At 39.7% G+C, this 26780-nt stretch overlaps 4 protein-coding genes across 4 annotated transcripts; 1 reads left to right on the forward strand and 3 right to left on the reverse strand.

Annotated features, from left to right (window-relative positions):
- Positions 1–6379: 6379 nt before the first annotated feature.
- Positions 6380–8788, reverse strand: LOC105685746 (A-kinase anchor protein 14-like). The gene is made up of 3 exons (XM_012400106.2): positions 8666–8788; positions 8388–8573; positions 6380–8318 (listed from the first exon to the last, which is right to left on the reverse strand). The coding sequence occupies exons 1-3, from the start codon at positions 8786–8788 to the stop codon at positions 8199–8201; spliced, it is 429 nt and encodes a 142-aa protein (XP_012255529.2). The 3' UTR covers positions 6380–8198.
- A 1094-nt stretch (positions 8789–9882) lies between these two features.
- On the forward strand, positions 9883–12714 carry LOC105685733 (GDP-mannose 4,6 dehydratase). Its single transcript, XM_012400091.3, has 7 exons — positions 9883–10216; positions 10371–10613; positions 10675–10867; positions 10943–11175; positions 11349–11564; positions 11627–11695; positions 11759–12714. Exons 1-7 carry the CDS (start codon positions 10163–10165, stop codon positions 11819–11821), a joined length of 1071 nt encoding a protein of 356 aa, XP_012255514.1. The 5' UTR covers positions 9883–10162; the 3' UTR covers positions 11822–12714.
- Positions 12715–13223: 509 nt separating this feature from the next.
- LOC105685715 (fork head domain-containing protein FD2-like) lies at positions 13224–17486 on the reverse strand. Its single transcript, XM_012400070.2, has 2 exons — positions 15510–17486; positions 13224–13777 (listed from the first exon to the last, which is right to left on the reverse strand). Exons 1-2 carry the CDS (start codon positions 16095–16097, stop codon positions 13550–13552), a joined length of 816 nt encoding a protein of 271 aa, XP_012255493.2. The 5' UTR covers positions 16098–17486; the 3' UTR covers positions 13224–13549.
- A 149-nt stretch (positions 17487–17635) lies between these two features.
- LOC105685737 (retinoid-inducible serine carboxypeptidase-like) lies at positions 17636–24006 on the reverse strand. The gene is made up of 9 exons (XM_012400096.2): positions 23842–24006; positions 21956–22185; positions 20717–20947; positions 20344–20454; positions 19939–20122; positions 19265–19432; positions 18416–18493; positions 17858–18012; positions 17636–17777 (listed from the first exon to the last, which is right to left on the reverse strand). The coding sequence occupies exons 1-9, from the start codon at positions 23909–23911 to the stop codon at positions 17715–17717; spliced, it is 1290 nt and encodes a 429-aa protein (XP_012255519.2). The 5' UTR covers positions 23912–24006; the 3' UTR covers positions 17636–17714.
- Positions 24007–26780: the final 2774 nt, after the last annotated feature.

Genomic DNA, 26780 nt, shown 5'->3' on the forward strand with positions numbered 1-26780 from the left:
GCAACGAAATGGCGGAAGTCTTCGTCGGCTAACGAACCAACGGCGCACCGTATCCCACATCTTTGATGCGTATAAATCGTATCTACATGTACGTCGAGTCTCTAACTGACAAGCGCGAGGCGATCTCCGTCGTTCGTTCCTCTATTCAAAATATTTTAGTAATCTGGTTTATATCGTTTCCACTACAGGGATGAACAGGTGTCCCCCACCACCGGCAGATCGACGTCGCATCCCGGAATAAAACTGTGTATACGCGCGTCGCGACGCCTCCTCTTCCCTGACGCAAGCACGAGTAAAGTTCAGCATCTATAGACCACCGCCACCTCGTGCTAACGCGCTTTGATGACGACTTCGAATAATTCTTACAGTTTTAGGAACCAAAAAAAAAAAGATCAGACGCAAATCTCCTTTGCTCCCGCCTTTCGTTCGATTTTTCGAAAATTTCGAAGGGGTGATAATGTCGTTGCTCGTACGGTCGTCTTCGGAAAATCTGAGGGTATATTTTTGGTGGGTCGTTATCCGATATACCGGGTGTATTTTCGTCCCTTGTTCGCACGCTTCGTCAATTCGATCGATCGACGATCTTCGATTTTCGGAATCGCGAGGCAAATTTTTTTTTTCACAAAATGCACAGCGGAACTATAGTAATGAGAAATAAAGCGTAGATTTATTAATAGCCAGAGTCCCGTACGTCACGTTTACGACATTTTTAGCACTAGAACCGTATTACCCAAATATGTGGAACGTGCCTAGCGCGTGTGGCGTTTTTTCATTTTGGTTGTTTCTCGCTTTTTTTTTCTTTTTTTTTTTTTTCTTTGTAATCCCATAAAGTAAGTTAAAGTGTACACAAAATGTATCAACTTGTCGGAAGTTCTCAGGAACGCCACATTTCTCTTATAAATTAGACGGTCTTTTTTTCTGATAATTTTCGAACTTTTTTACTCACTTCTCATCCCTCCCGTACGCGTACGCAGTGCGCGGGGAGATTATCAATGCGGTAAGAAAAGGGAGAAATTGAAAAGAAGAAAAAAAAGGCAAAGAAAAACGAGGCAGTCAACCGCGGGAGTAGATAGGAATGTGGAAAAACGGGAAACGTACGTATGTATTACGAACCCAACCCGCGGATCTTCTATCCGTCTTTGGAGTTTTCGAAATCTTTTGGCAGCGGAGGGGTGATCTCGAACTTGCTCCGCATGGGGTTCGAAAGTTATTTTTGTTCATTGCTCAAAGTCTGGTGGTACGTAGGTATATCGCTACACCAGTAGTGCAGCTGTCCAAAAACCACCGCTAACCACGGTCATCTCGATATCCCCGTTTATGGATAAAACGAGAACGACGATCGGCGATCGGAAATCACGATCGAAATACCGAATCCCTTTGGACTGCAGCTCGGAAATTCTATAGCTTGGAAAAGAATGACGAAAAATTGAAGGCTGCGGTAATTTACCTTCGCATTGCACCGCGCGCGTTTTCCATTTTTTATAGTATATATTTATACGAGGGGGTAGTCTAGTACGCATCATACCGTTAGCTGGCTTCGGGCCAACGGGGATTTCACCGGCAGCAGCCCCCTCGGTAGTTTCGGTATCTCGAGTCTGCATAGCTGGCGTGTGTCTTCTCTACCGTACGATCTTCGGCATCATCTTCGCCGTCGGTGCTTTACTCTTTCTTGTTTCTCTGGAACGAGGAACGCAGACGCCTCCGCCCGGTACCCGCGCCCTACGTCCGACCTCCGAGTCCATATTTACATTCATAAACATTCGCCTTGAGTCATTTCCCTTTTACACTTTTACGCTTCTACGCTTTTCACTTTGATAATATGGGTACGGAGCTGCGAGGTCGAAGGGTCGTTCGAAAACCAGGTATCGTCAAACTTTGAAATATTTTCCGAAAATTATCCTCGTACAGCCATGGTTTTCTACCGAACCATAAGTTTGTCGTCTGTATGGAGAAGTTTACAATTTTTTTGAACAAAACAGCGAGACAAAAACATGAAACGAAAATTTTCTAATACATAGGGGGAAGAGCGGGACAAAATGGAAGGCCCGAGCTTTGTGAATAATAATTATTTCATTGGATATTGGTGATGAAAAACCTTTTGAAAAAAAAATTCACACAATTTCTGGGGTGCCCCATTTTGCCCCGCCTTCCCCTGCACAAAAAAAAAAAAAGTTTCGTTGCAAACATCTATGAGACGTCCCTCTAAATCATAAATAAATGTAAAGAATAAATGAATCTACGAAATTTCACGAAATTTGAAAGAAACGCGTACAGGTCACATCTTCGACGAGATTTTCCTAGAGTTCATGAATGAATTTTATCATCGCTCATTGGAAACTTAAATGTCGTCACTGCTCACTTTATTACTCATACATATCAGACGATGTTTGGGACTGGAATATTCACGTTATTTTTGTACTTACATGAATGGGGCACACGCCTGAAACTCGCAAGTGCGATACAGACGTGAACACGAGCAACGTAAACGACATTATTTCCCAACATTTAATACGATAATTTTCCTTATAAAAGGACTCGACAAAGGATCAGCTGCTGCACTGCTCCTGGACTCCTGCAGGCTCGCGTACGTTTTATTACGACGAACGAGAACACAAGGCGTTTCCTGCATCCTATGTGTGGTACATGGATATTACATTGCTCGTACATACGTGTATGTATAATAATTATTTCATCGCACATGTGCTGTACCCCCATCGAGAAACTGTTCGCTAAGGACGACGTAGGTATTAACAAAAAAAAAAAAAAAAAGAAAGAATCCCATTAAGAAATAAAAATATCCGATCTCAGTCGAACGATACGAAGATTTTATAAGCTGATATATTTTCTGGGGTCGTTGCGGTCGAAAAAATTCTCCTCGGTCTCCTCTCGGTGACGTCTGAGTGGCACGCGCTCGCCACGCGACGGTTCCCCGTATAGTTCCTTCGCTTTTTCGATTTTTTTCTTTCTTGCTCTTTTTCGCTCTTTTTCTTATTTCTCTTCTTCAACAGAATGGGCGGGAGGCGGAAGGGGGGCTCAAGGGGATGAATGAGAAAGCTGCCACGAAAAGGGCCCGAGTGCTTCTGGGGGCCCCCTCTTCAATGCAGTGCCGGTGCAGACCCCGATCCATTGAGCTCGAGCTGCACAGATGCCCCACATCGTCATCTAAACTACTAACCCGTGCATATGATTTTCAACCACCTTATCTAGCGAGATTCCTTTGAAATTAACCGCTCACAAGCTGTTTTAATGGTAAATCTTCACTCGATTATAACTCGAATAATTGAGAGAAGGAAATTTCGTGGGAATTTTACACGAAGCGCTTTTTGCTTCGTCTGAATTTTTTCGTAACAGTTGCCACCCTGGGATTCCCTTGACCATCCGAAATCCCGACGACGATCGTACGCCCCGCGGGGATACACTCATCCCATGAGCTTAAGCTGAACGGAAATGTACCGCCTCAGAAATCATCCGAGTTTTGTGCATGCTTGGATAGGATTCTGAAGTTTAATTGTAAATGTTTCTCGATTGCAGCTCTCATCTGTCGAGTTTTTCCACCGGTGATGTCGGTTGCTAACGGCACGCTGGTGCACCTCGTAAGGTTTGGCACGCGATTATTATAACTGACGTCGAGTTACAGCGGTGAGCGTGATCGGAATCAAATATGGCGGGTAACACCGCTGACGAACTAGAGGCTCGCCTACATCCTTGCCACTGAATTGAGGAGCTGCCAATTATCGGAAATAGATCCCGAACCCCCTCCAAATTTACTACCTAGGCCAGGCAACCTGTAACGACGGGGAAAAAAATCAAACGAATTGTTCACCCCAATTTTGATCGCGTTAAAAAATGCGAAAAACCCCAATTAGATGCACGGATCGAATCGAAATCGGTTCTAGTTAGAGTCCCACGTCGGCGTATCGACGGAGAAATTATACCTTCGACAAGTCGGACTTGACTCTGTGATCGCGTAGGTAGCGTGAAAAATAACCACTTCCGGTTAATACGCGTGCAAGCTTGAGACCGCTGCCAAGATCGGACGATCCAAAGCAGATTAATTTGGCAAATAGTTCGATCGATGTTACATCGCGAGACTGAAACGAAAATCGGCCCGTGGTCGAGTTCGCTTTGAATTTTGTTGGCGAAAAATTTCTGTACAGCGAAAAATCACTTTCGTGGACGCGGTGGATCGGAATGAAATCCGAATCGCGTACAGACGAAATCACGGTTCTCAATCTCTTAGAGGCGAACGGCCGATATTTATTACGGCGAAGGTGTCTAGGCAGAACAAGGAAATCTAATTATAGAAACCCCGCGTCGCGAGGGTGTGCGTAGCGAGTACGGGAGCGAAATTGGTTGCATTGGGCGTCCATAAAGTGCAGCCTGCATCCGTTGTACGCAGATGTGCCTTTAAGCGAGCTCTGCAGCAGCGACGCCAGCAGCACCGTCAAGACGTATGTCTGAAATATTTGTATAGGTATATCTGACGCACGATATAAAATCATAAACTCAACCCATGGTTCCCGATGAAAACGAGATACACATCCTCGGCAGCTTTGCTCCTCCTTCTGCTCCTTCCTTCTCGTCTTTTTCAATCGACGCTCGATCGATTCGATCCGCTAAACACTTTTGATTATTTATCGTATTTTTTTTTTTTTCTCTTCTTCTTCTTCTCCACCTGATTATAACACGTGTATACATACATACGTTTGGATTGAATCACGCGTTCTCCTTCTGCTCGTTTCCAAATAACTTGAAAACGGAAGGATGCGGTAGCGCTGTTGCTACTTCGGTGGGCCATGTGTTTCTTACTCGATCCAAATCTTAATGAGTAATTTTAAAACCCACCTTAACTTCCTAGGAACCACGGGGAGATAAGAACAATTTTGTACAACGAGTGCGTACTGTCTGCTACATCCGTGTCACTTGATAATAATTGGAGTTGTGGCGTTTTTTCTTCTTCTTTTGGTTGAAATCCGAGAGTTGGAAAAATTCGAGAGAATATTAGTCATTAAAATTGCATCGAAAGCATAAATTTTCGAACGTGTGTTCGATGAAGCAATGTCCGAAGAGGGTCGCTTTCTAACGGTAAATTTCGATCGGGGGCGATATTTTACTCAAGTTACAGTGCGCCACTACATTACACAGGGAGACACAAAATCTCTTGAATTCGATCCTCCATAGCTAGATGGAATTTTATTGATTCTCATTTCCGGTTCGGTCCCAGATATTCATCCCGAGGATTCAAGTTACGAAAATCTGCAGATGGATCAGCCCCGTCAAATTCAACATTGTCACCCTCGATTTTTATTATTTATTTTTTTTTTTCATCGCACAGCTTTTGATCTCGCCAAGATTCGGAACATTCGACTAACGGATTTTCGCAAAGTCTAAAAATTTGAAGGCGAGCTTTTCCTGGCTTGACTCTTCAAAACTCACGCCGTGAAACACCTGCTCATTTTTTGACAAAAAAAATAGAAATCGAACTCACGCTGTAAATTCTTTGATCGGATGAAAAAAAAAGTGATTCAATTTCTTTCAAATTTTTACCATATCAGAAAAAAAAAAAAAAAAAAACAACCACCCACGAGCAGGTGATTGGTGACGTTTCGTGGGGCCGTGATTTGCGGCGTTATATTTAATGCCCCCAGTTTCCTGTGCAGTGCCAAAGGTTTCGCGCTATGTGGCAGCTCGACGATCGCGAGCGCGTGCGGAACCCCAGCTTTCCATGGTATTCCTTTTTCCGACGGAGGTGAAGACCCCGAGGAACGGACTGCAGGGGGAGGGTTATACGGTGAGCAATCTTAAACCGAGCAGGGGACACGCGTCTGGCCACGTGCAGGAGGCAGGCGGACCCGACTCAACCAGCTGCCCCTTTGCGTCCCCCAAATTCCCCCTGGACCCCCTTCACGACGCGATCTCAACGTCTCGGACCGTACTGATCTAAAATTAGCGACACGTACCCACCCCCTCGGTCTCTCTTAACTTATGCGGCATGCCCGACGTTGTCCGATTATTACCTCAACTAGGCAACCTCGTAGACTTTCGAAAAGCCAAATAATTCGAATCCGATCAACGTATGTGCGATCTGATCGTTCGTTCGGTCGATAATGGAAAATTTTTGAAATCTGATCGATTTGATCACTGAAATTTTCAGATGCAAAATTTGTTTCCGAGATCTCGGTAATCGACAGCCGTAGCCCCGATGAAGGTCGATCGATGACATCGAATTCTGATGGAAGTCTCCAACGAACGATTCCTCGTACGTGTGGGAAAAAAGGAAGTGAGTACATGTATGTGACAAAGGGGGAAAAAAATAGGAAAGGGGTATGAAAAAAGTCGGGGTAATGGTGTGTAAGTACGTGGTCTTCTATAGGAGAGGTATACACGTACGTACGTACGTACGTACACCTCATAGGGGCGGACCTCTTGGCAGCGGCTGGTGCAGCGGATGTTTGAAGCGGGTTCCTCTCTTAGCTCCTGGTGATCCCGACAACTTCCACGGGGACATACAGTAGCCACGGTGCGTACCGCTACATCGGGGAGGAAGTTGCCGCTCGGCGGATGTAATGTTTGAGCCGGAGGGGGCAAAAAGTAGTTGATGTAAACAACCACGGTGGTTGTGTTCTAGCATCCCGAAGCCCGAAAGCGTCAGACACCTAGAAAGAAGTTCGATCATCTGTCTCGTTATCCGTTACCCGATCGTCGAAATCATAAGGCCGACGCGACTCTAACTGACGAAATCATTTCCAGAACCGCAATGTCCTTTTTTTCTCCATAGGGAATTAGAGACAAATAGGCGTGAATCGTTCGGTCGCACTTGCCATACCGGTTTTTTTTCTCTCTTTTTTTTTTGCCTCACATTTCAAGAGAGCGACGACCCAGAATCTGACCTGCAACCTGTCAGGTCGTAATGTGGAAAATATTAAATGCCGACACAAAAAGCGGAACATGTGTCCGTAAGACTGGAGTCCTAAACGTCACAGGATATCCACTGCGGCAACGCCGAAGCGACTGGAATAGAGCGAAAAAAAAAAACAAAAAAAAAAAAACGAGACGGAAATGAGAAGGAAAAAGAAATACATAAGTCACGTATCGTTGATGTTGAAGTTTGTGAACAGTCCCAATGATTGGAATGATTTTCCGCACGATCGTCTAATTACCCACTTGACACGCCATCGTACGATTGCTTGAAAATCTCATGTGCGTGGAACAACAAACTCTCCCAGGGCGTCGCGACGCTATTTACGACGTGGGTTGCGCTGCTGCCCAGAGGAGGTGTTATCCGCGCGTTGGTCCTGTAGGCCCAGTTTTCTTCGTTTTTTTTTTCACTATTTTTTTATAATATCTTTTCTCTGGGCCTCCTCCTTCGGGGCCCCGAATATGGTACGGTGTCGGACTTTAACGTATTCGAATGATGCGTTGACATGAAAATAGAGAAAGTGCATCCGGTGGTCGAAATACACGCGGGAGGTCTGCGAACCAGCTCCGACTACTCAGCGGGAGAATTTTACAAATCGGTGCTCGTCGGCCAAAGGCTGACTATGTCGTCGTTTGTCACAGACGATCGAAGAGCTATTGAATAATATTAACGATCATTGGAATCGTCGGAAATCAACGCGATGTCGCCGCATGTGTATAATTTCACATGTGTGACGGATATAACGATTCGCTGCGAATAGTGTCACCTGTCCCATTGTTTTTTACCCCGCCTCCACATCCGAATAGAAGGCGTGCATGGTCCAGACAGGCTGCACTGCACACACTGCAGTGTAAAGTAAAGAGTGAAGAGAGCAAAAAGGAGAAAGGGAAGTAGTCGTCCGGGCGCGTGCCGCGGAGGCGACGAAATCTGAGACTCGGTTTTACAACCGCGGCAGCTTAAAGAACCCCCAAACAAACGTTGCAGAAGGCCGCTCTTTGCACTGCAGCAGCAGCAGCAGCAGCAGCAGCAGCTAACAACGTGGCACATGCCCCGTACTCAGGTTTCTATAACTGACCATGCATATACGGGGTAATACAATCGTTCTAGGGACAGGTGGCGAGGTACGGGGCACCTTTTTGTTTTCACTGATTCGCTATGCGGGTGCGTGAAATTCAGAAATACGCATATCCTTTTTGGTTTTTCAAACTAATTCAGAACATTTATTTTCTGCACACTTTTCTACAATATTTTATAAGCCGAGAATGGAGTAGGTGGGTGGCTAGAAACGAAGAGATTTGAACAACATCGTTTTCACGTCAAGAATGTCGTAGAGCCATTTCTGTTGGAATGGAATTTCGGGTCGATGTACGAATTGCGTGCCCTCAAAAACGTAGGTAACCTGATTGGTGAAATCGAAAATTCAATCGATGTGTGATATTTTTCCAAGTTTTGTATGTTTAAGACTTACCTCGACTGGACGAGACTCTTCTTTAACCCGAGGAGCTTCGATTGTAAAAAATACGCTCGCTGTTACCTGGGGGATAGGGTATTCTGGAGTTGGGACACTCCATTTAACTTCGTACAAAAAAAAATCGGATGATTCGTTAGCCTTTAACGCGATGAATTCTACATTGTACAACCACTCCTCTAATCCCTGTATAAGTGAGTACAATCAAACGATCAGAATCGAATATTTTTGATTTTTGTTACCTGCCGGACGGTTATTATAAATTACGTTGATATTACAGGTACAGATTTCCATTTTTCCATTAGACTGCCAATATTTTCCAACGCATTTTGCACAGTAATAGATTCAGAAGTTGGCCAACATATTTCGGGAGAGTTCAACGCTGCTGAAGCGCACTCCATAGCTTTATGATATTCGAGTATCGTCGATAGGTAATCAATAAATTTTAGATTTATATTTTCAAAATGACTGCTGTGTTATGAAGTTGATCCCAAAGTTTCGATGATAAGCATATTTTCGCGCTCCCCACATTTTTTCTCTGCTTGTCGAAAATATGGAACCCTGGAGGGTGAAAGAATATCGTGTATGATAGAAAGATATTTTCCGAAGAAATTTTTGCATCGGATCGCTTCATCGTTAGATGTACCGTTGTCTGAACTACCAATTGACATCCACATCTTTTCAATCAAGTTTAATTCTCGCGCCATACTTGCGCTCGATCATCGTCTGTCTCCGCGCCATACTTGCGCTCGATTGTCGTTTGTCTCCGCGCCATACTTGCACCCGATCGTCGTTTGTCTTCGCGCCATACTTGCGCCTGATCGTCGTTTGCTTTCGCGCCCTATTTCTGCCCAATGAGCGAACGAGACGCCCAACATCCACATTTGAACTGAACTGATTATTTCAAGGAGTTTGAAAAGTTCCACAAACGACAGTAACATGCCAAAATATTCGAGTAATCGTGTTATGTCCACGTACGCTTCACTTCCTACGCGAGGGATACTTAATCGTATACAAGAATTTCATTGATTACTTTCTGAATCAAGTCCAAAAATTGGTAGTGATCCTATCACCAAGTTCGAAGTAATAAAGTAGGGCCGTTATTAACTTGAATTAGCAATCGAAAGAAAGGAGAAATTAGCGCAATGATTAATGACTAAATGCGAATTTAACAACAAAAGTTCTCTTTTGACCATCAAATTAAGGTGTCTAAAAAAGGAATTGAAAATGGGGTTGTCGAATTCGATGTCATGAATGGTATTTGCTGCACTTATCGCCTGCATTGATGCACAAATCAAATCATCTCAGCATCTTTCGTATCAGCCGGACCAAAATCTCAGCCAGATTTTGTTGTTAAGTTAGAAATCTTCTACGACCCAAAACCCGCATAAAGTTGTTACCAATAGTTAATAAATATAATGCATCTAGTATTGTTTTTTCCAATTAGATGTCGCAAAGCACTGGAAAGCGCTAGGAAAGCGCTCCAGTTACTGCTAGTACTGTGCTGCCAGAGTGCACACTACGACTCAAGAGCAACTCAAAAGTCAACGCAGAAAGCGCCTAGCTCTTGACTAGAAAGCGTATTTAAAATTCTTTCGACTATGAGGTTATGTTGAATTTCCGAGCCGAGAAAACACGTCAGAATATGCGTGGCAATTGATAAGCCGGTACCAATGTCAAACGGTGGTATTAGGTGATATACTTCACACGTTTCCACTTTAGTGTGAAAATTACCAGTGATTAATTTGAAAACACTTCGAATAATTAAAGTTAGAATGGCAACTGGTGATTCAAGACGTGTTGCTTTGATAACAGGCATCACTGGACAGGTATGTTTTCATTGTTGATCCTTGATCGAGCTTCAGTAATTATGAAATTCACATGACCTCCGCCTGATGGAATCTACAAAAAATCACGCCCCTCTGGAGAGCATTGACGTTTCATACGAAAAATTCAATCATCACATGACATCTTGATCTACAGGATGGGTCATACTTGGCTGAGTTTTTACTAGACAAAGAGTACGATGTCCATGGAATAATCAGGAGAGCGAGTACGTTTAATACTGCTCGTATTCAGCATCTTTATGCAGATCCAAAATCTCATCGACAGGGCAAAATGAAGCTTCATTATGGCGACATGACAGACTCGAGCTGTTTGGTTAAAATAATTAGTGCCGTACAACCAACAGAAATTTACAATCTTGCTGCACAGAGCCATGTCAAGGTACAAATTCTTTACTGGAGTAAAAAACTAAACTCATTCCTCAAGTGCCACTGATTTGTAGGTGAGTTTTGAACTGAGTGAATATACAGCTGAAGTCGATGCTGTAGGAACTTTGAGGCTACTCGATGCTATAAGAACTTGTGGGCTTGAAAAATCTGTCAAGTTTTATCAAGCTTCTACATCTGAACTTTATGGCCGAGTTGCCGAAGTTCCCCAGACAGAGAAGACTCCTTTTTATCCACGCTCTCCATATGGTTAGCAATGAATGTTTGATGTAAAAACGTGAGGAAGATAAATAAGATGACAAAATACATAACTTATGTTTATAGCTTGTGCGAAGATGTATGGCTTCTGGATAGTGGTAAATTATCGAGAAGCATACGGTATGTATGCCTGTAACGGTATACTATTCAATCACGAGAGTCCGAGAAGAGGAGAAAACTTTGTGACTAGAAAAATTACAAGATCTGCTGCTAAAATAGAACTTGGCCTGCAAGAAGTACTGGAGTTGGGAAATTTAGATTCTCAAAGAGACTGGGGGCATGCTAAAGATTACGTCGAGGTAGAGAGCTTAGAGTTCCTCGACTTTTGTTTTGTATTTTATCTGCTCAGATTTTGATTAGTTGGCAACAGTGGCAGAAACGATAACAACATTGTACAAACGGTTTCTCTCCATCAGAATGTAAAACACCTATGTTGATTACTAACATTTTATCCTGAAATAACAATTTCTAGGCAATGTGGCTGATGTTACAACAGCCAACTGCTGACGACTTCGTTATTGCTACAGGGGAAACTCACAGCGTTAGGGAATTTGTCGAAGCATCTTTTCGCTACGTTGGTCGAACCATAAAATGGGAAGGTGAAGGGGTGAATGAAACCGGCCGGGATGCCGCCACAGGGCAACTTTTAGTCCGGATTAATCCGAAATATTTCCGACCTACGGAAGTGGTAAGAATCTTGAATAAAACTCAAAGAAATCGACCCCGATCACTTTTGGAAAATTGATTTAGGATCTACTTCTCGGCGACGCTTCTAAGGCTAAGGAGAAGTTTGGGTGGAAGCCAACTGTTAAATTTGAGGTAAGTATCTCGGTTAAATCGTTTTTCAATGAATTATATCCATGTTTATTGTACTTTTATCAGGAACTGGTCAAAGACATGATGGCCGCAGATCTCGAACTCATGCGTAAAAACCCCAATGCTTAAATAGAATTGCGATGCATTTAGGTTTTCATGACTCTTGCAACACGCATTCCAAAAAAAAAAAATAAATAAATAAGTCAGATCTATATCCGTGTGATAAGAAACAATTAGCCAAACTTGGCTAACCTTTCCATAAAGTATTCATCAACCAATTTTGCTTAGTGAGGGAAAAAGCGATACAGATTAAGTGACATCCAAATAAAACACCTGTACATATTAAACTTGATTATTTTTATAAAATGCGGATTATAATTCGCTGACTCTGAGAAGTATGTATTACTAGTCTGTTGTCACACATGAGCATTTAGTTCTCAAGTACAATTCTAAAATATGTGAAATATAATTGTTTATGCTGCAATACTTGCGTTATTCAAAAAGGTATAAATATACCAAAAATTAAGCGACGTTAGAAGGTATTATTTGGAACAGACGTCAGTTCATAGAATGAATGGATTTTAGTTTATTAACAAATCACTGAATAAATGAAATTTAAACATGCTGCTTGGTATATTACTTGAATATATTTTACATTATTATTCCAACTTTAGGTGTCTATCGATACCTGTAAATATACTATAGTAATAACTTATTTCTTTGGTACATTATTTATTCTTTTACTTTCCTGAGGTGAAATTTATATCCTAAATAACAAGTCAATACAAGATTAGTACTGCACAACAAGAGGTTGCAGTGAAAACTAAGATGATATTTTAATTCAGTTTCATTTCACGAATAGGTAATTGGGATATACGATTTTTAATTGCATTTATTTGCATGCCCATCTGAATTATATTGATCTGTTGGTGTATGATACTGTTAAAATGCCGCACAGGGTTCCTTTGGGTTTTAGTACCTATTTATACTTGAAATAAATAAAGCTTATGATAAAACACAAATACAGAATAAAATCAATAACCATCCCTTCTTGTTCTTACAAATTCGGTGTGATTCGGCAAAGATCTTTTCTAAAAGGTGATAGCATATCGAATCTGTATTTTTGTTGAATTACAGCAGCATCTAAAAATCTCTCGTCTAAAGTAATAAAGCGAACTTGATTACATTTTTCGTAAAAGCCCAATTTTTACATAGTCCAAAGGAAGTAAACCGAAAAAATAAAATAAGCCGAACAAGCTGGTAACTCTGTACCAAAGGATAAATGGCATCCGATTATTCAAGCGAAGTGCAAAGAGCTTTTCTATCACTTCTTCTGCCAATAATTCAACATTGGCGGTGATACCGAAGTCGCATCTACTAATAACGATCATCACCCCTCGGTGTTCGGTCGTGGAGGCTGGGCGTTAAATCCCTGAGACGGCAAACAGGCTGTGATGTCTGTGATTTATTGAATTTCCAAGAAAATCATGTTGACGTTCAACTACTCTTGTTTTGAAATTTAACATTCGAACTGCGCCTTTGAAGAAACAAACATTGGCATGTGTGTGATCGCAACAGTCGTTAAAAGTCCCAAGAAGACATATCACCATAAAACCAAAGTCCGCCAAGTCTCCGTGATATCAACCCTTTTTTTTTTTTTATTTCTCAGCTACTGCATCTTGATATACCATGTATAGATGAGTGTAAGACTCTAAAATTCATTGCACCTTGTAGTTTTCTTTCTTTTTGCACAAACTTCTGCAGCTTATAACTCGATAAAGTGTAATATTTTCGCAATTTTGGAGTTTAATTTTTCTCTGTTCATTTCTAATAAATATTTATATTCAACATCTTGTACTAGTTTATCGGAGTTGGCGACTTTCGTAGAATGTTATCAATAGTGAACATCGTTGATTTGATGCAGCGTTCAGGGGGGCTGGTATATATCACTTCCTCTTTTATTGTGACTTCCGGTTCTCGATCTAATTTTTTCCTCAATATTGATGATTCGGTTGCCATTTCCGAACCGACGGAAGATTCCTCAAGTCTCGTACCGCTCGATACAGCTCCAAAATCGTTATCGATCTACAAAAAGAAGCAAAGATCACAATTTTCTCTTAGTTTTTAAAATTATTAACGTAAAACATTGACTCGTCCGAGGTCGATTTTCATGGAAGGAAAAGATGCGGGTCAAGTGGTCACTAGATCGACATTTTAAAATGCCTTTCAGTACATACATTATTTATGAGAATGAATTCCGAAATGTTGGATGCGTGTGGAAATATAAGTAAATACAAATAGATACACGCATTCATATATGCTAATTTGTCGTAAAAATGCCCATACAATATAGGCATAAATTTTCCTATACCTGCTGTAAAATATAATTATGACTGCTATACAATTATTATACGTGCATATAAATGCTTTGAAATCTTTTTTCTTCTGCAATCCTTTGAAAACTACTGCAATAAAATCTCTTTTCAAATAATTATCTATTTATTTTAATCGTGATCTTTATTCAATTAAGTTTAAGTTTAATTAATTAATCCCTTGAAGTGGACTTCCCATTCCCACATGTAGAACAAATTCAGTTCTGTGATATAACGCGGAAGATGAGTCTAAACTATAAATTTTACTAATTGCTCTGGGATTTAGGGCTTCCTACTATACTTGGCTGTATAAATTTTCGGGGAAAGGCATGTGTATAACATATGATTATACGGTATAGGACTATTCCGATGGACCCGTTGAATACCCTCGTGACTTTCAATTTAAACAAGCGACAAACCCATTTCGGACTTTCCAAAATTCCTGAACCCGGATTTTTCTTTTCTATGATTTTTCCGGCTCTGCAATTGAACATTTTCATACAGGTTTCTTGATTTCTCTGTCAGACACGCCCCATAAGGCGAAATTTTGGTGAATTGAACATTTTAAATCTGCACATTTGTCGTCCATCTTTAACAAAATGATTCGGGCACGAATCGAATGTATATTACCTAATGATTATCTCTTGATTCCGTTAAGAAATTACATTCACGAATACCGACGTACAAGTATAACACATACGGTCATAGGTATACGTATGGATATTGTGCATGTGCAATGTGCATTTAAAAATACTCAAATAAACTGGTATCGCATCAGAGAAAGCACGCATGCACGATGATGATGATGATGATGATGATGACGTTGATGTGTCTTCTTATAAAAGAAAGTGAACGTGAAACGTTTTTTTATCATTAGAAGTCTGTAGCTCTGAAGTATAAAGTAACTTTCCCGTATTATATGTATATATCGTAAATATTATAGCGCTCCATATTAATTCTGATGTATATTATTCGTCATTGTTCTCGTATTCAAGAACCGTTACGATCTAAAGCGCATCTACAATTTGTCTGCCCGCAAACGTTTAGAAGGTAAATTATATATGATCTTATGTAAACATTATAGTAACACTACACGTGATGAGCACTGCAAGAATTAATAGGCTCTGTACACCTCACATTTAATTATACGCCGTTGAATTTAATATCCGATAATTTCGAATCAGCCGTAACTTTATCAAAAACGAAAAGTTGAAAACAAGGAGAAATTTCAGGATATGAGTTCCATTCGAGATCTATTTTGTAAGAATTTTACACAGTAATTTGCAATTTCTCGTTCAATCTTATCCGAAAAACTAGGGAACAGCTTTCGAGAATTATTAATTGAAAAGAGCTTCTTCTTTCAAACTCAATTTCCCAACTCTTGACTCATCGATACGTAGAACTTTAATTTTAATTTTTTTTCTTTTTTGCAAAATTCTACTTACGTTGACGTTAGACGTTGTTGACTGATAATCTCGTTGTTGCTGTTGTTGTTTCAGTTGTGAAAAATTTCTTTGCCTCCTAGTCCTCCTTCTCCTGTAGTTACCATGTTCGAACATTTCGCTCGCGGAAGGATCAAGAGCCCAGTAACTTCCTTTACCACCAGATTGTTCGCCTTCTATGAGATTAGTTTTGTCTCTCGGTATCTTGACGAAGCAATCGTTGAGACTCAGATTATGTCTGATGCTGTTCTGCCATCCTTGTCTGTTTTCGCGATAGTAAGGAAACCTGTCCATAATGAATCTGTAGATACCGGACAAAGTTAAACGCTGTTTCGGCGACGAATTAATGGCCATTGCTATCAGAGCGATGTAGGAGTAAGGGGGTTTCTCGTATCTGGGGGTCATTGGGTGTTTGTAACGTCCACTGTTATTATTATTATGAATAACCGCAGCAGGAAGCGGAAATGCCCAAGTGTAAAAATGCGACAGGTAGGAAGATGGCAAAGGCGCTGCACCACTGTAAATCCCGTTGAATGCAAAGTATCCCGCCAAATTTGCGGGACACCCCTCACCGCTGAATAATTCGTCCATTTCGAAAAAAAGGAACGAAATTTATAGAAATTGCCGATACAACTCCGCGATTTTCGGTATATCTTATTATCCGTATATCGAGGAGCCGAAGACCTGCTCCGGTTCACTAATTCACTAATGATCGACTATAATGTTCTGGGCGAAGGGTGTTTGATTTTCTGGGGTAGATCCAGAAACGAGCTCCGCCCACAACAAGCGAAAGAGGGAATCTTCTTATAATATCCTGGGGGAGGTACTAAGAACCAGTAGTTATTGAGGTATTCAGCCACCCAGACATCGGCCGCCGTAACCGCATAGTACGTGTTTTATTGCTGTTTACACATATGCCGTCTTAACACCCACGCCGGTAGTAACCCAGGCGATATATAAACAAAGTTGCGGTAATTATACCGAACCCAACTTTCCTGGAACAGTCACAGCGAGCTTGATCATCACACATCTTCTCTTTTTCCTCCAGCTCTTCGTCGGCACCCTCGGCAGTGGCGCGTCGTCGTACAAGACTTTACTCCAACGTAGCCGCAAATTATCATTGTAGTTTCAGTTGCGGTTAGCTTCACTACTACCACCCTGTCGTCTTCTGGAGTCCTGAAGAAGTTTGTTCTCGATCGTGCTGCATGTGTTTTAATAGGTATACATAACTATATACTGCAGGGGTGTCTTGTTTTGAAGCTGTGGAGAGATTTTTTCTCTCCCTTTCTCTCATCGCTCTTTCACTCTCTCTCTCTCTCTCTCTCTCTCTCTCTCTCTCTCTCTCTCTCTCTCACACACCCACACTTATATTTGTGTATTCTTTAGCTTCTTTAAACCGCCCTGCTCAGGGCGCTTCTCAGATCCCTTGGAAAAACATCAAAATATTAAAAAATAAATCACCTCCTATACATGGTTATTTACTCATTGGAAGCTTATGTCGAGAGGATGTACTTCCAACAAGGGATTAAGTTAGGTCCCTTTATAGATTTTCTAATTATAGTTTGAATTTTCATAATTTCGATTATAACATATTGATTGCATTGAACTTTTTTTTATCTGAAAAAGTGTTATGTGTGGTTTACCTACCTTAAAAGCAGAGATGAGTGTTGTATTCCTTTTTGCAAATTATATCGCGTCGAGATTTCTTTTTTCATCTATTTTTTCCCGTTTCTGTCTATGTGCCGCAGTTACATACAAGTGAATTACTCGATGTACCCACTCGCGTTTACAAGTTCAACTTTATGTCAGTCGCGGCCATTTAAAACTTGTTAATAATGGCAAACAAACGAAGTGATAATTGCACAAGTTTCTTTCTGTCTTTCCCTTTCTCAGAGCTGTTTACTCTCGGCACGGTGACTGTTAGTTTTAGGAAGGTTTAACGTAATTATTTTAGCCAATCCAGTTTTTTTCTGCTAATTTTTTCATCATTTCACTGCATTTCACACCCTCCGTATACATACATACAGCCTGCAGATAGCGTAGAATTTGTTCTTTCTATTATTTCTGACTCTGATCCTAATAGAGTCGTAAAATTAGTTATTAATTACAGACAATCAAGTTCACACATGTAAGTATCCATCAAGCTTATATATTTTTCAATTGAGTGTTAGTTTTCCAATTATTATTCAATCGTTCAAGTCTCTGGATTTAAGCGTTGCTGGTAAGGTCTTTCAACATGGCCGCCGTGGCTATGGGATTGTCGGTGGGGACCTGCGAAAATGATACAAACATAACAGTTATCGATCTAATAAATCATCTTTTTTTTCGTTTTCTTATCTTTCAATCATTACCATATGTCCTGATCTATTTATCCAGTACATCTTGAAGTTATCGTATTTTTTAACGTAACCTTCAATTACGGAATCAACGACCAGTGGATCTCGACTCGAAGCATGCCATCTGGCTGCGTTGGGCCATTGCAGACGTTCTACCCAAAGAAGGGTGCCTGTTCAGCAAAAGAAAAAGATTACCAAATCAATTGAAAAAAAGAGATCACACCGAAAAGAAAATGGCGATCTCATTGAAATTCAATGCGGAGCGAAATTAGTCCTGTAAAAGAGCAAATTCCGCATAAATATCATATACATGCGTATCTGAAAAGATTTGCGTTAAGCTTTATACTTTCATTTTCCTTCTATTCTTTGAAAAAATTTAATCGTATACCCAAATAGGCATGATGGAAATGTAAAACGTAACTTTTTTAGGAGAGTTTCACGCACAGCTCGTTTAGCTTGTTAGAATGTTTAATATTTATGAAAAAATAAACTTTTTTTTTTTCTATTCTAAAGTAGGTTTGTTACAACTTCTCGGTGAAATCCAACACGTATAATATTATTTTCTGCGCTTACCGAGTGTGTCAACGATCAGATCAAGCTGTGCCGTGAATACGAAGACGTTCAAGTCGGTGCTGTTCAGCAATTTTTCAACTGAAATTAGAAAAAAAGAATAACAACGATAATAATTTTTCTACTTTCATCAGTAATATGAAAAATGTGTGAGAATGAAAAATTCAATTTCAATTTTTTCGATCGTAATTGAACCTTATTTTAGGTATCTTTTTTCAAATACAATCGCAATTTCATTAAACAGGTAATTCTTATATGTCGACATGCAGATGCGGGTGATGAATATGTATATGGCAATAAACAATAGAAAATAAAACCCGTCTTGGAATACTTTCATAGAAACCGAGGTCGTTTTTCACTTCTAGAAAAGAGGAGTTCTTAGAAATGCGATTTTAAAACCGTTAAAGTTAGGGTGGATGAATACATCGCTGCTGTGCGGGCTGCAGCTATGCTGCTGCTGCTGCTGCTGCATAATATAACTTGGGTATTTCTTTCGAATCTAAAACTAACCAGATATAGTATACACCTACATTCGAAGCTGAATCGTTGTAATTATAGGTATGCTCGTCTCGTTCGTTTCGGACAGTGTAGGTATACAATAGCGAAATGTACGCACACGACGCGACGAGACTTTTCTATTTGTTTATTATACTGGGCGGCAGCAACACGCGTCGCCGTAATGTAATGTTATGTTATAAACATTATAGGTGCATGGCCACCCAGAATTTGGAAAGGATATAATTCACTTTCTTTCCGTTTTCGATTTTTTCGATTCTCTTTTTCCCCTTCAAGTATTCCTCTATTCCATTCGATATTTCGCCCGCGCCGCGGCGCGCTTATAAGTATACACACCTTGAGCGGTCACCGGTTTCATGAAATCGGATTGAAGTACCGAAAAAATGGTGCCACTCTGAGCTCCCCATCCGACGCTTAATCCGAGTGCCTTTTTAACTTGACCATTCATCAGTCTATCGAGCTGGGCGTCACGATCGTTGCGAAGTAATCCTTTCTGCGCGGATTCTGTGTCAACGATAAAAAAATTTGAATTAACAAAAATAACAAACAATTAAATAAAATAATTCCTCAAATGAGACAGTTGCTGGAAACAAGGTTGAATACACGGTCTTATTCCAGTTTTATATCTGAATACTTCAATTATTTCGGTAGGCGTGTATATTGTACGCATCTACACAGGTGTACGTATAGTCACGGGTAACGACACGGAGTTCATATCACGCGACAGGAATGTTGAACGAGTCCGAAGAAAATGCAGAAGAAGAGAAAAGAATTTCAGCGTTTTATGGCTACGCTCGCTCTACTTTTTACAATTCATTTATATTTCTTTTTTTTTTTTACTTTTTTTATCGTTCGCAATTGTCGTGTACGAGATTCAAAATGTTGTTCAACCGGTGAGAAAAGCAAAATGGAGAAAAAGAAGGATCAGAACAAAGCAAACGAGTAAATTAACATGCTACAAAAACGATGCGGTATGTACTGCTGCGAAAATACATGAAACTCATAGTTACTTCGGTAAGATTGGACTTTGTAGAGAATATTGTAGAAGTCGATGTTATTCGTGACGGACGAAATGACACCTTCCGCGCGACCCCACAATGACGTCGCTTGCTGCCATCTTCCTTGGTCCACTGCTCGTTGCACCGCATCTGTAGAGCTTTTGATTCTATTGTATCCATCGGTGTCTACCATACCCTGTTTCGATGTTCAAAAAAAATTGTACATTATCTTGTAGATCATCTTAATTTTACAAGGATACGCGCCCTCTCACAGGAAAATCTACAGCTCTATACATTTTTGAAACTTGGACCCAATTTTTGACGCTATATGAATATAATGGAAGTGCAGTTTCGAGATTTTGGAATATTAATGATTTTCCTTGGAGTATCGCGGTATTTAATATTTGCGTAAGTAACCGTTGAGAGGAGAAACGTTGGCCAGGTGTTCACGGAGTCCATAGGTGATATCCAAGAATCGCCCATTGCCACTCCTTTCAAATTGCTGGTAATCTTCCCCTGCTTTTGTGCCTGGAATTAAAATTACCGGTGTAGCGGAGCGTTAAATGTAACGAATAGAAACAAGTCACAATCTTTTCAAAATTCTTTGAACCGACACCGGGTCAAAATCGTCCTCGTCGTCGCCCACATATTTTTGAATCGAACCAGCCGAATTGGATTTCATTTTTTGTAATTCGCATACGACACCCAGAGATACATAGACAGAACAATTGCAACGAGTCGTTAAGATCTGCCTAACATGAATTAGTCGAATTAATATAAATTTTCCAACCTGGTACCAGACGTAGGCGAATTCTGCGGCCATTTTTCCTCCATAAGATTCCGCAGTTATGTAAGTTGGTACTTTTTGGAATGCGGGAAAATCTGTTAAAAATTTTTTGATGCAAACTAGAAGATCGCTGGCTATTGCCGCATTATTTCTCGGGTATCCGGAACTTCTTTCTGCGTAACTGAAGCCGCTGCCGACGGGATTGTCGATGAAGATGACGTTGTAATCTTTGACCTGCGGAGCACATCACATACGGAGGATCAACGATTTTGCAAGAATTACACAAATAAATCAGAGAACAATCCGATTTGGTTTTATATGTACGTACATCGGTAAAAGCCCAATATTTCCGATCGATTCAGAAAAAAACGTGATTCTGATATCAAAATCATTTTTAGACTTGGAAAATGAAAAATTATGAACGATATCCCTAGGAAAATAGAGATATCTAGATGCGATTATTTCGTAGCTCAATTTACTCAACGGATTCCTGTTCCTGGGGTCAAAATACGTGAGAACAGTGCCCTACGATCGATTTTTAAAATACTTCATTTTTGGCCCAAAAATCGAAAAAATCCAAAGGGGTACCCCTTGAAATTTTGTCAATTTTGGGCGAAAAAAAAATATTTCATTTTATATGCTATTCTTACGTATTCTGATCTCAGGATTCCAAATCCGAAAGCCAAATTGATCTATCTGTGAAATTGATCGAGTTATCGCCAATTTTTCACTTTTTGAAGCAGAAAAATGGAGATATCTCAGTGAGAAAAATTCGTAGCTCAATTTGGCCAGCGGATTCGTGTTTCTGAGGTAAAAATACGTAAGAAAAGTGTCATTCAACCAATTTTAAAAAATAAAAATTTTCGGCCGAAAATTGAAAAAATCCAAAGGGGTACCCCTTGGAATTTTTTCAATTTTGGGGTCAAAAATCAACATTTTTTTTTCTCGGCTTTTCTATGCTAATCCTATGTATTTTTATCTCAGGAACCCGAATCTGAAAGCCAAATTGACCTATCTCCAATTTTTCGCTTTTTGGAGCAGAAAAATGAAGATATCTCGACGTAAAAAATTCGTAAATTGACAAAAAAAAACCCTCGACATGCGTGTGAAATATAATGATGTGAGATTGAAAAAGAAATTACGGGTCAAAAATTTTATACGACGAATGAAATCAAATGTGGCGCATGCAATGCTATAGTCTGAAATAAAATAACTTAGAAAATTCATCACTCCTATACCTACCCATGAATAATTTCTTGGTTTGAGGTCCAAATCCAGAGGTCCTAACTCTTCGAAATTTCCGTAACCAGTCGAAGAAGCTCCGGGGCCTCCTTGCAGCCAAATAAGCAACGGTCTTTCCGTAAAATCGGACACTTTCGCTGTTGTATAATAAAGCCACCAAAACATATGCGCGTAAGGGCGCACGGTCACGTAACCCCATTCCTGCTCACCGGCCCCAAAACCCTTCTTCCCTATTTTAAAAAATTTACAGGAATACAAAACAGAGTTATTATAATATTTCGTGTAATTCAGTACGAGAAAAAACAAAGTGAAGCAAAGAATGACAAAAGAAAGATTGCTCCCGTTTTTCCCATGGGGTATCGTTCGATAAATGCTGCGTATGTTGAAGTAATTTGGAACATTTCTATTACATGTATGGGGCAATTCACGCCAAATCCTATGTATCTGTGACCGTTTGAAATTTTTTCTTTCGTTTCTATTAATGAAAAAATCACGATTATCGTGACCAATCTTAATCATAAATCATCACACCATAATCAGCCGAGCTTTGAGAAAGATAATAAACTGCTAGAAAAGAAAAAAAAAACTAGAAGCAGATGATCAGATCAGCCTACTATATTCACGACAATAGTTCAATGAATTTTCTTCTATTTTTTCTTCAAAGTAATGTACCAAATGTTTGGGTTGAAGATAATTTTCGTATTTTTCTTGGTTCTGCATCAGCGACCCCCCTCTTTTATTTATTAGATATATCGTTCAAGTTACTGATAAAACAGATGTTTGATTAATTGCGGACGGACAGCTATATACGAACGAACAATAAAATAGATCGTTGATAATCGATTTTCATAATCTGCGATTTAATAAAAACAGGAATGAACGTACTCAGTGCACACAGCTGATTGTGAGCGCGATATTAGTATCATTTAATTCTGATTGGCCTGAGGGTAACTAACGAAAGTATTCATGAATGAATTTTTCAGGTTTCAGATGTCGAGTAATACACCGGTGCCTATGCGAGTTAAATTATCAAATTAAACTCGGATTTTATGAAGATGCATTGGAATTAGGCAATTTCATGCATTTCGTAATGTAATTAAGATACCCTGATTCAATGATACACACGTATACGATTAGCAGCGTTTCAATTAGCGGAATATTTGTAATTAATTATAATTAATTTTCGGCCGGTAATAAAATAGTTATGTTTGACTTCTCGTTCATTAACACACGTCTCGCTTTCGTACTCTTGTGCCTTTAAAGTATAAACGCATAGCCATACCTTACAGTATAAAGTATACAGGAAGCTGTGGGAAGTTGAGGAAGAAAAAAAAACTTGTTTCAATGTAAACTATCATTTTCCATCATTATCATCATCATTATTGTGATTATTATTATCATAAACAAGTTTTCTTCAGTCACCAATCTAAAATTCAGGTATACTTATACCCATACGTGCGTGCTTGATTATTATTATATGTAATTCCAAATATCCGAAAGTTGCAGTAGATTGGTAAAAAGATACATGTATTTTTTCGTGTATCGATACTAATAAACCGGAAGTTATGAAAATTTATATATACGGGAACGCGGGGCAATATGGGGTACCTATTTAAGGAATCCGTGAGAAAAAAAAATCCAGAATGATGTTTGAAGTCTTTTTCGATCATTTTGAACAAATTTTCATAAAATTTTAGGGGTACCCCATTCTGCCCCGCTACCCCATATCGTCCCGCGTTCCCCTATACATGAATATACAAATAAATGAATGAGTAAACTCTCACCTCATATTATAATGGAATATAGACACTATGGTCTGCACTTTCATCGCGTGTAAACTACGCCGCGAAATACACGTAGGCATATTATTATAATTTAATTCTTACCGTCGACGGCTGTAGGCCCATTGAGGCAGCAGACGAGGGTGATAATTGTTACAATTAAGGGCAAAGCCATCGTTTTTTATATTTGTGAGCTGCCGCCGCTCACCTGTCAACTATGCTTAAATCTATCAGCAACTACCAACTCTTCTCGATCAATTCTTATGTATGATTGAGTCAATTCATTTATTTTATTTGTTCGCCTCCGCAATGCGGACAGATCATATCGTACAGGTATGATTTGTCAACTCATCTTTTTTGTTTTTCATTAAAAATTTTTTTGTCTCGCCATCAACTTGGTACCGATAAGCAAACCGCGATCGTTTCGTTAGATAATACTGATACTTGTACGGACGATGATCATTATTGTGGTTATCATTATTATCATTACTATCATCATTATTATTATCAGGCGATCACCCACAATGCATGACGAATAGGATGCAAAAGGCACTCGACCTCCTGTAAAACTGGATGCGAATCGCACTCACTCAGGATCAATCCGAGCAAGACGAATAAAGGGCAAGGGGCTGGTACTGGAATCTGGAGTGGAGGGCCCAGGCTGAGTTTGTCGCTGGTCCTAGGAAACACTGCTACAGTATTTCAGTCTGAGGTGTTCGCTATGCACGAGAGATAAGGAGATGAACCTTGGGAACTGCAAGAGTTCGCAGGACGTAACACCCTCTTTGATTTTCCTAGCGATTTTCTTCTGATAACTTTTATAGTTTAAAACACGTATGTGATTTCTTTCAAAGTTTTTTGTCTTTCTGTCTTATACTGCTATTCATCAGTGTTTCATGTACTCACCTTTACATATGGGATATCTTATTTTTCACTCACTTAATAATACAGATGTGTATGATTTTCATACATATGTATCCGTACGTCCGTACCTACTACCTACATTAATATTGTACCTACGTAATAATTACATCTGTGCATTATGAAATTGAAATTTCTGCGCGACGTTTATAACTGGGTTAAGGCAAATTACAACTCTCAAGGTTAAATGAATGCGCCTGTACGTAAATTTTTCAATACAAACATATATCTATATTTGTATTAAATTTATAAGGTATGCGCCTAATGCCCGCCCGCAATCAAAATTCAAAGCATCGCGCATCTACATGTATATGACATCTTCACTTCGTATTGTATATATACAACAGCAACTTTTAAACTTTCGTGAAATTCCTTTGCTAGTACGTAACTTTTACAGAGTGAGGAATTATTATTACTATCGATTTGAATTATTTTCAACATCATTCGCAATTTTTCGTTCACCCATAGTTGAGCAGGATTTTTCATAAAGATTTCATTTTGGTATTATCTGCTTTCGATACTGCAAATAATTGAATTTTTCAATTTTCGTTTTTTATTCAAACCATCGTTAGTGAATAGAAATGATGAATTCTATCGGTTTTCCTATCCACTAAAAGATTGAACAAAATTCTTGAATATCAAAAAAATTAATGAACGTTTAAAACGAAGGAGAAACGCGCTTTTCATTCGACGGTTCTTTTATCCCCGCATGATTGACGTTTGTGACTGACGGTGTTATTACTGCATTTTACGTCACTCATATACCACCAGATAAGGTGCTTGCTGCGAACACTCGCGTACTTTTTAAGAGTACTTTCTTGTGTCATGTCCCGCAGTCGCGCTTTTCAACGCACGATAAGCGAGATCGCGTAACCACGGATATATACGTACGTGGGATTGTACACGTATGTAGATGTGAATAATGATTTTTTTCCCCCCTGGAATTATGCATGTAAGTAGCCGACGAGAGCAACGAGCGGCCAATTTGAGAGCAATGTACACTCATCTTCGATGACCAGGCGAAAATAAAACCGTAAGGAGAGTTGAAATCCAAATACGGATCTGCAGTTTCTCTTTGGACGGTATGCGTCGTGCACGTATGTACATACAGTGTACACGTAGGTATGGGACATTCGATGACAAATCACTCAGCTACTTGGCTGTGACCTTGACAATTTTTTTGTTTTTTTTTTCTCCTTTCGTTTGAAATTTCGCTAAAGATATTTGAATTAATTATCGCTGTCATAGACAGATACTGTAAAACTTCTTCAGGTATGCGATGTATTTACGCATAATTGCGTAAGTGGTATGGGAGAAAAAAAAAAAAAAAATTGAAAGAAAATAAAAAATCGTACGATTTCAATTCTACATTAGTTTTCAGAACGTGCACTTCGGCACATGGTGCAAATCTTGCCGAAATTTCACTATACACGGTCTGTAGTATAATGGTAATATGTAGCATACTATGTACGAGGTTTAACACTGCGTGACTTACCTCTTAAAATCTTACATTAGAATGTAGATTAGCGGTCGCGAATCGAAGTAAATAAAAATAAAGAAACAAAAAATGACAAAAACCGTACCCACATCACGATACACGTATAATTGGTGTAAGCGCATGCCAGCAAATGCAAGTGCAACTATGGCGATATTTATCGCATAAGGAAATGCTCGACGATCCCCACTTGGAGTATACAATAAGTATACTATACCTATATTCATTAAAATTTTATCTTTTTTGTATGGCATAGGTATACATATAGGTATATCAATTCCGAATGCTCAACGATGTTCGCATCGGTGCAGTGAACCGAATGCGGGCGATTACGCGATTCTTTCTTTTCTTTTTTTTTTCAGATAGGTCATAGGTAAAAATATCGTACGTCGTACTCGTGCGCTATTTTGCAATGGAAAGCTTTGCAGGGCACAAAAAAACATCATAAAAAGAGAAGTAATACGTTACGCCATCACGAAAATATAAATTTTATTGCCTCCTCATCTTCCTTACGTTCTCGCTTTTTTTTTTTCCACGATCGCAGCTACAATTTTTTTACTCTCTATGTTTTTTTTTCTTTTTTTTCACTTCTCGATTGATTAGCGCGATTATTGAAATTAATTTCGTT

Source organism: Athalia rosae, chromosome 2, assembly GCF_917208135.1.
Source record: "Athalia rosae chromosome 2, iyAthRosa1.1, whole genome shotgun sequence".
Taxonomy (NCBI): Eukaryota; Metazoa; Arthropoda; class Insecta; order Hymenoptera; family Athaliidae; genus Athalia; species Athalia rosae.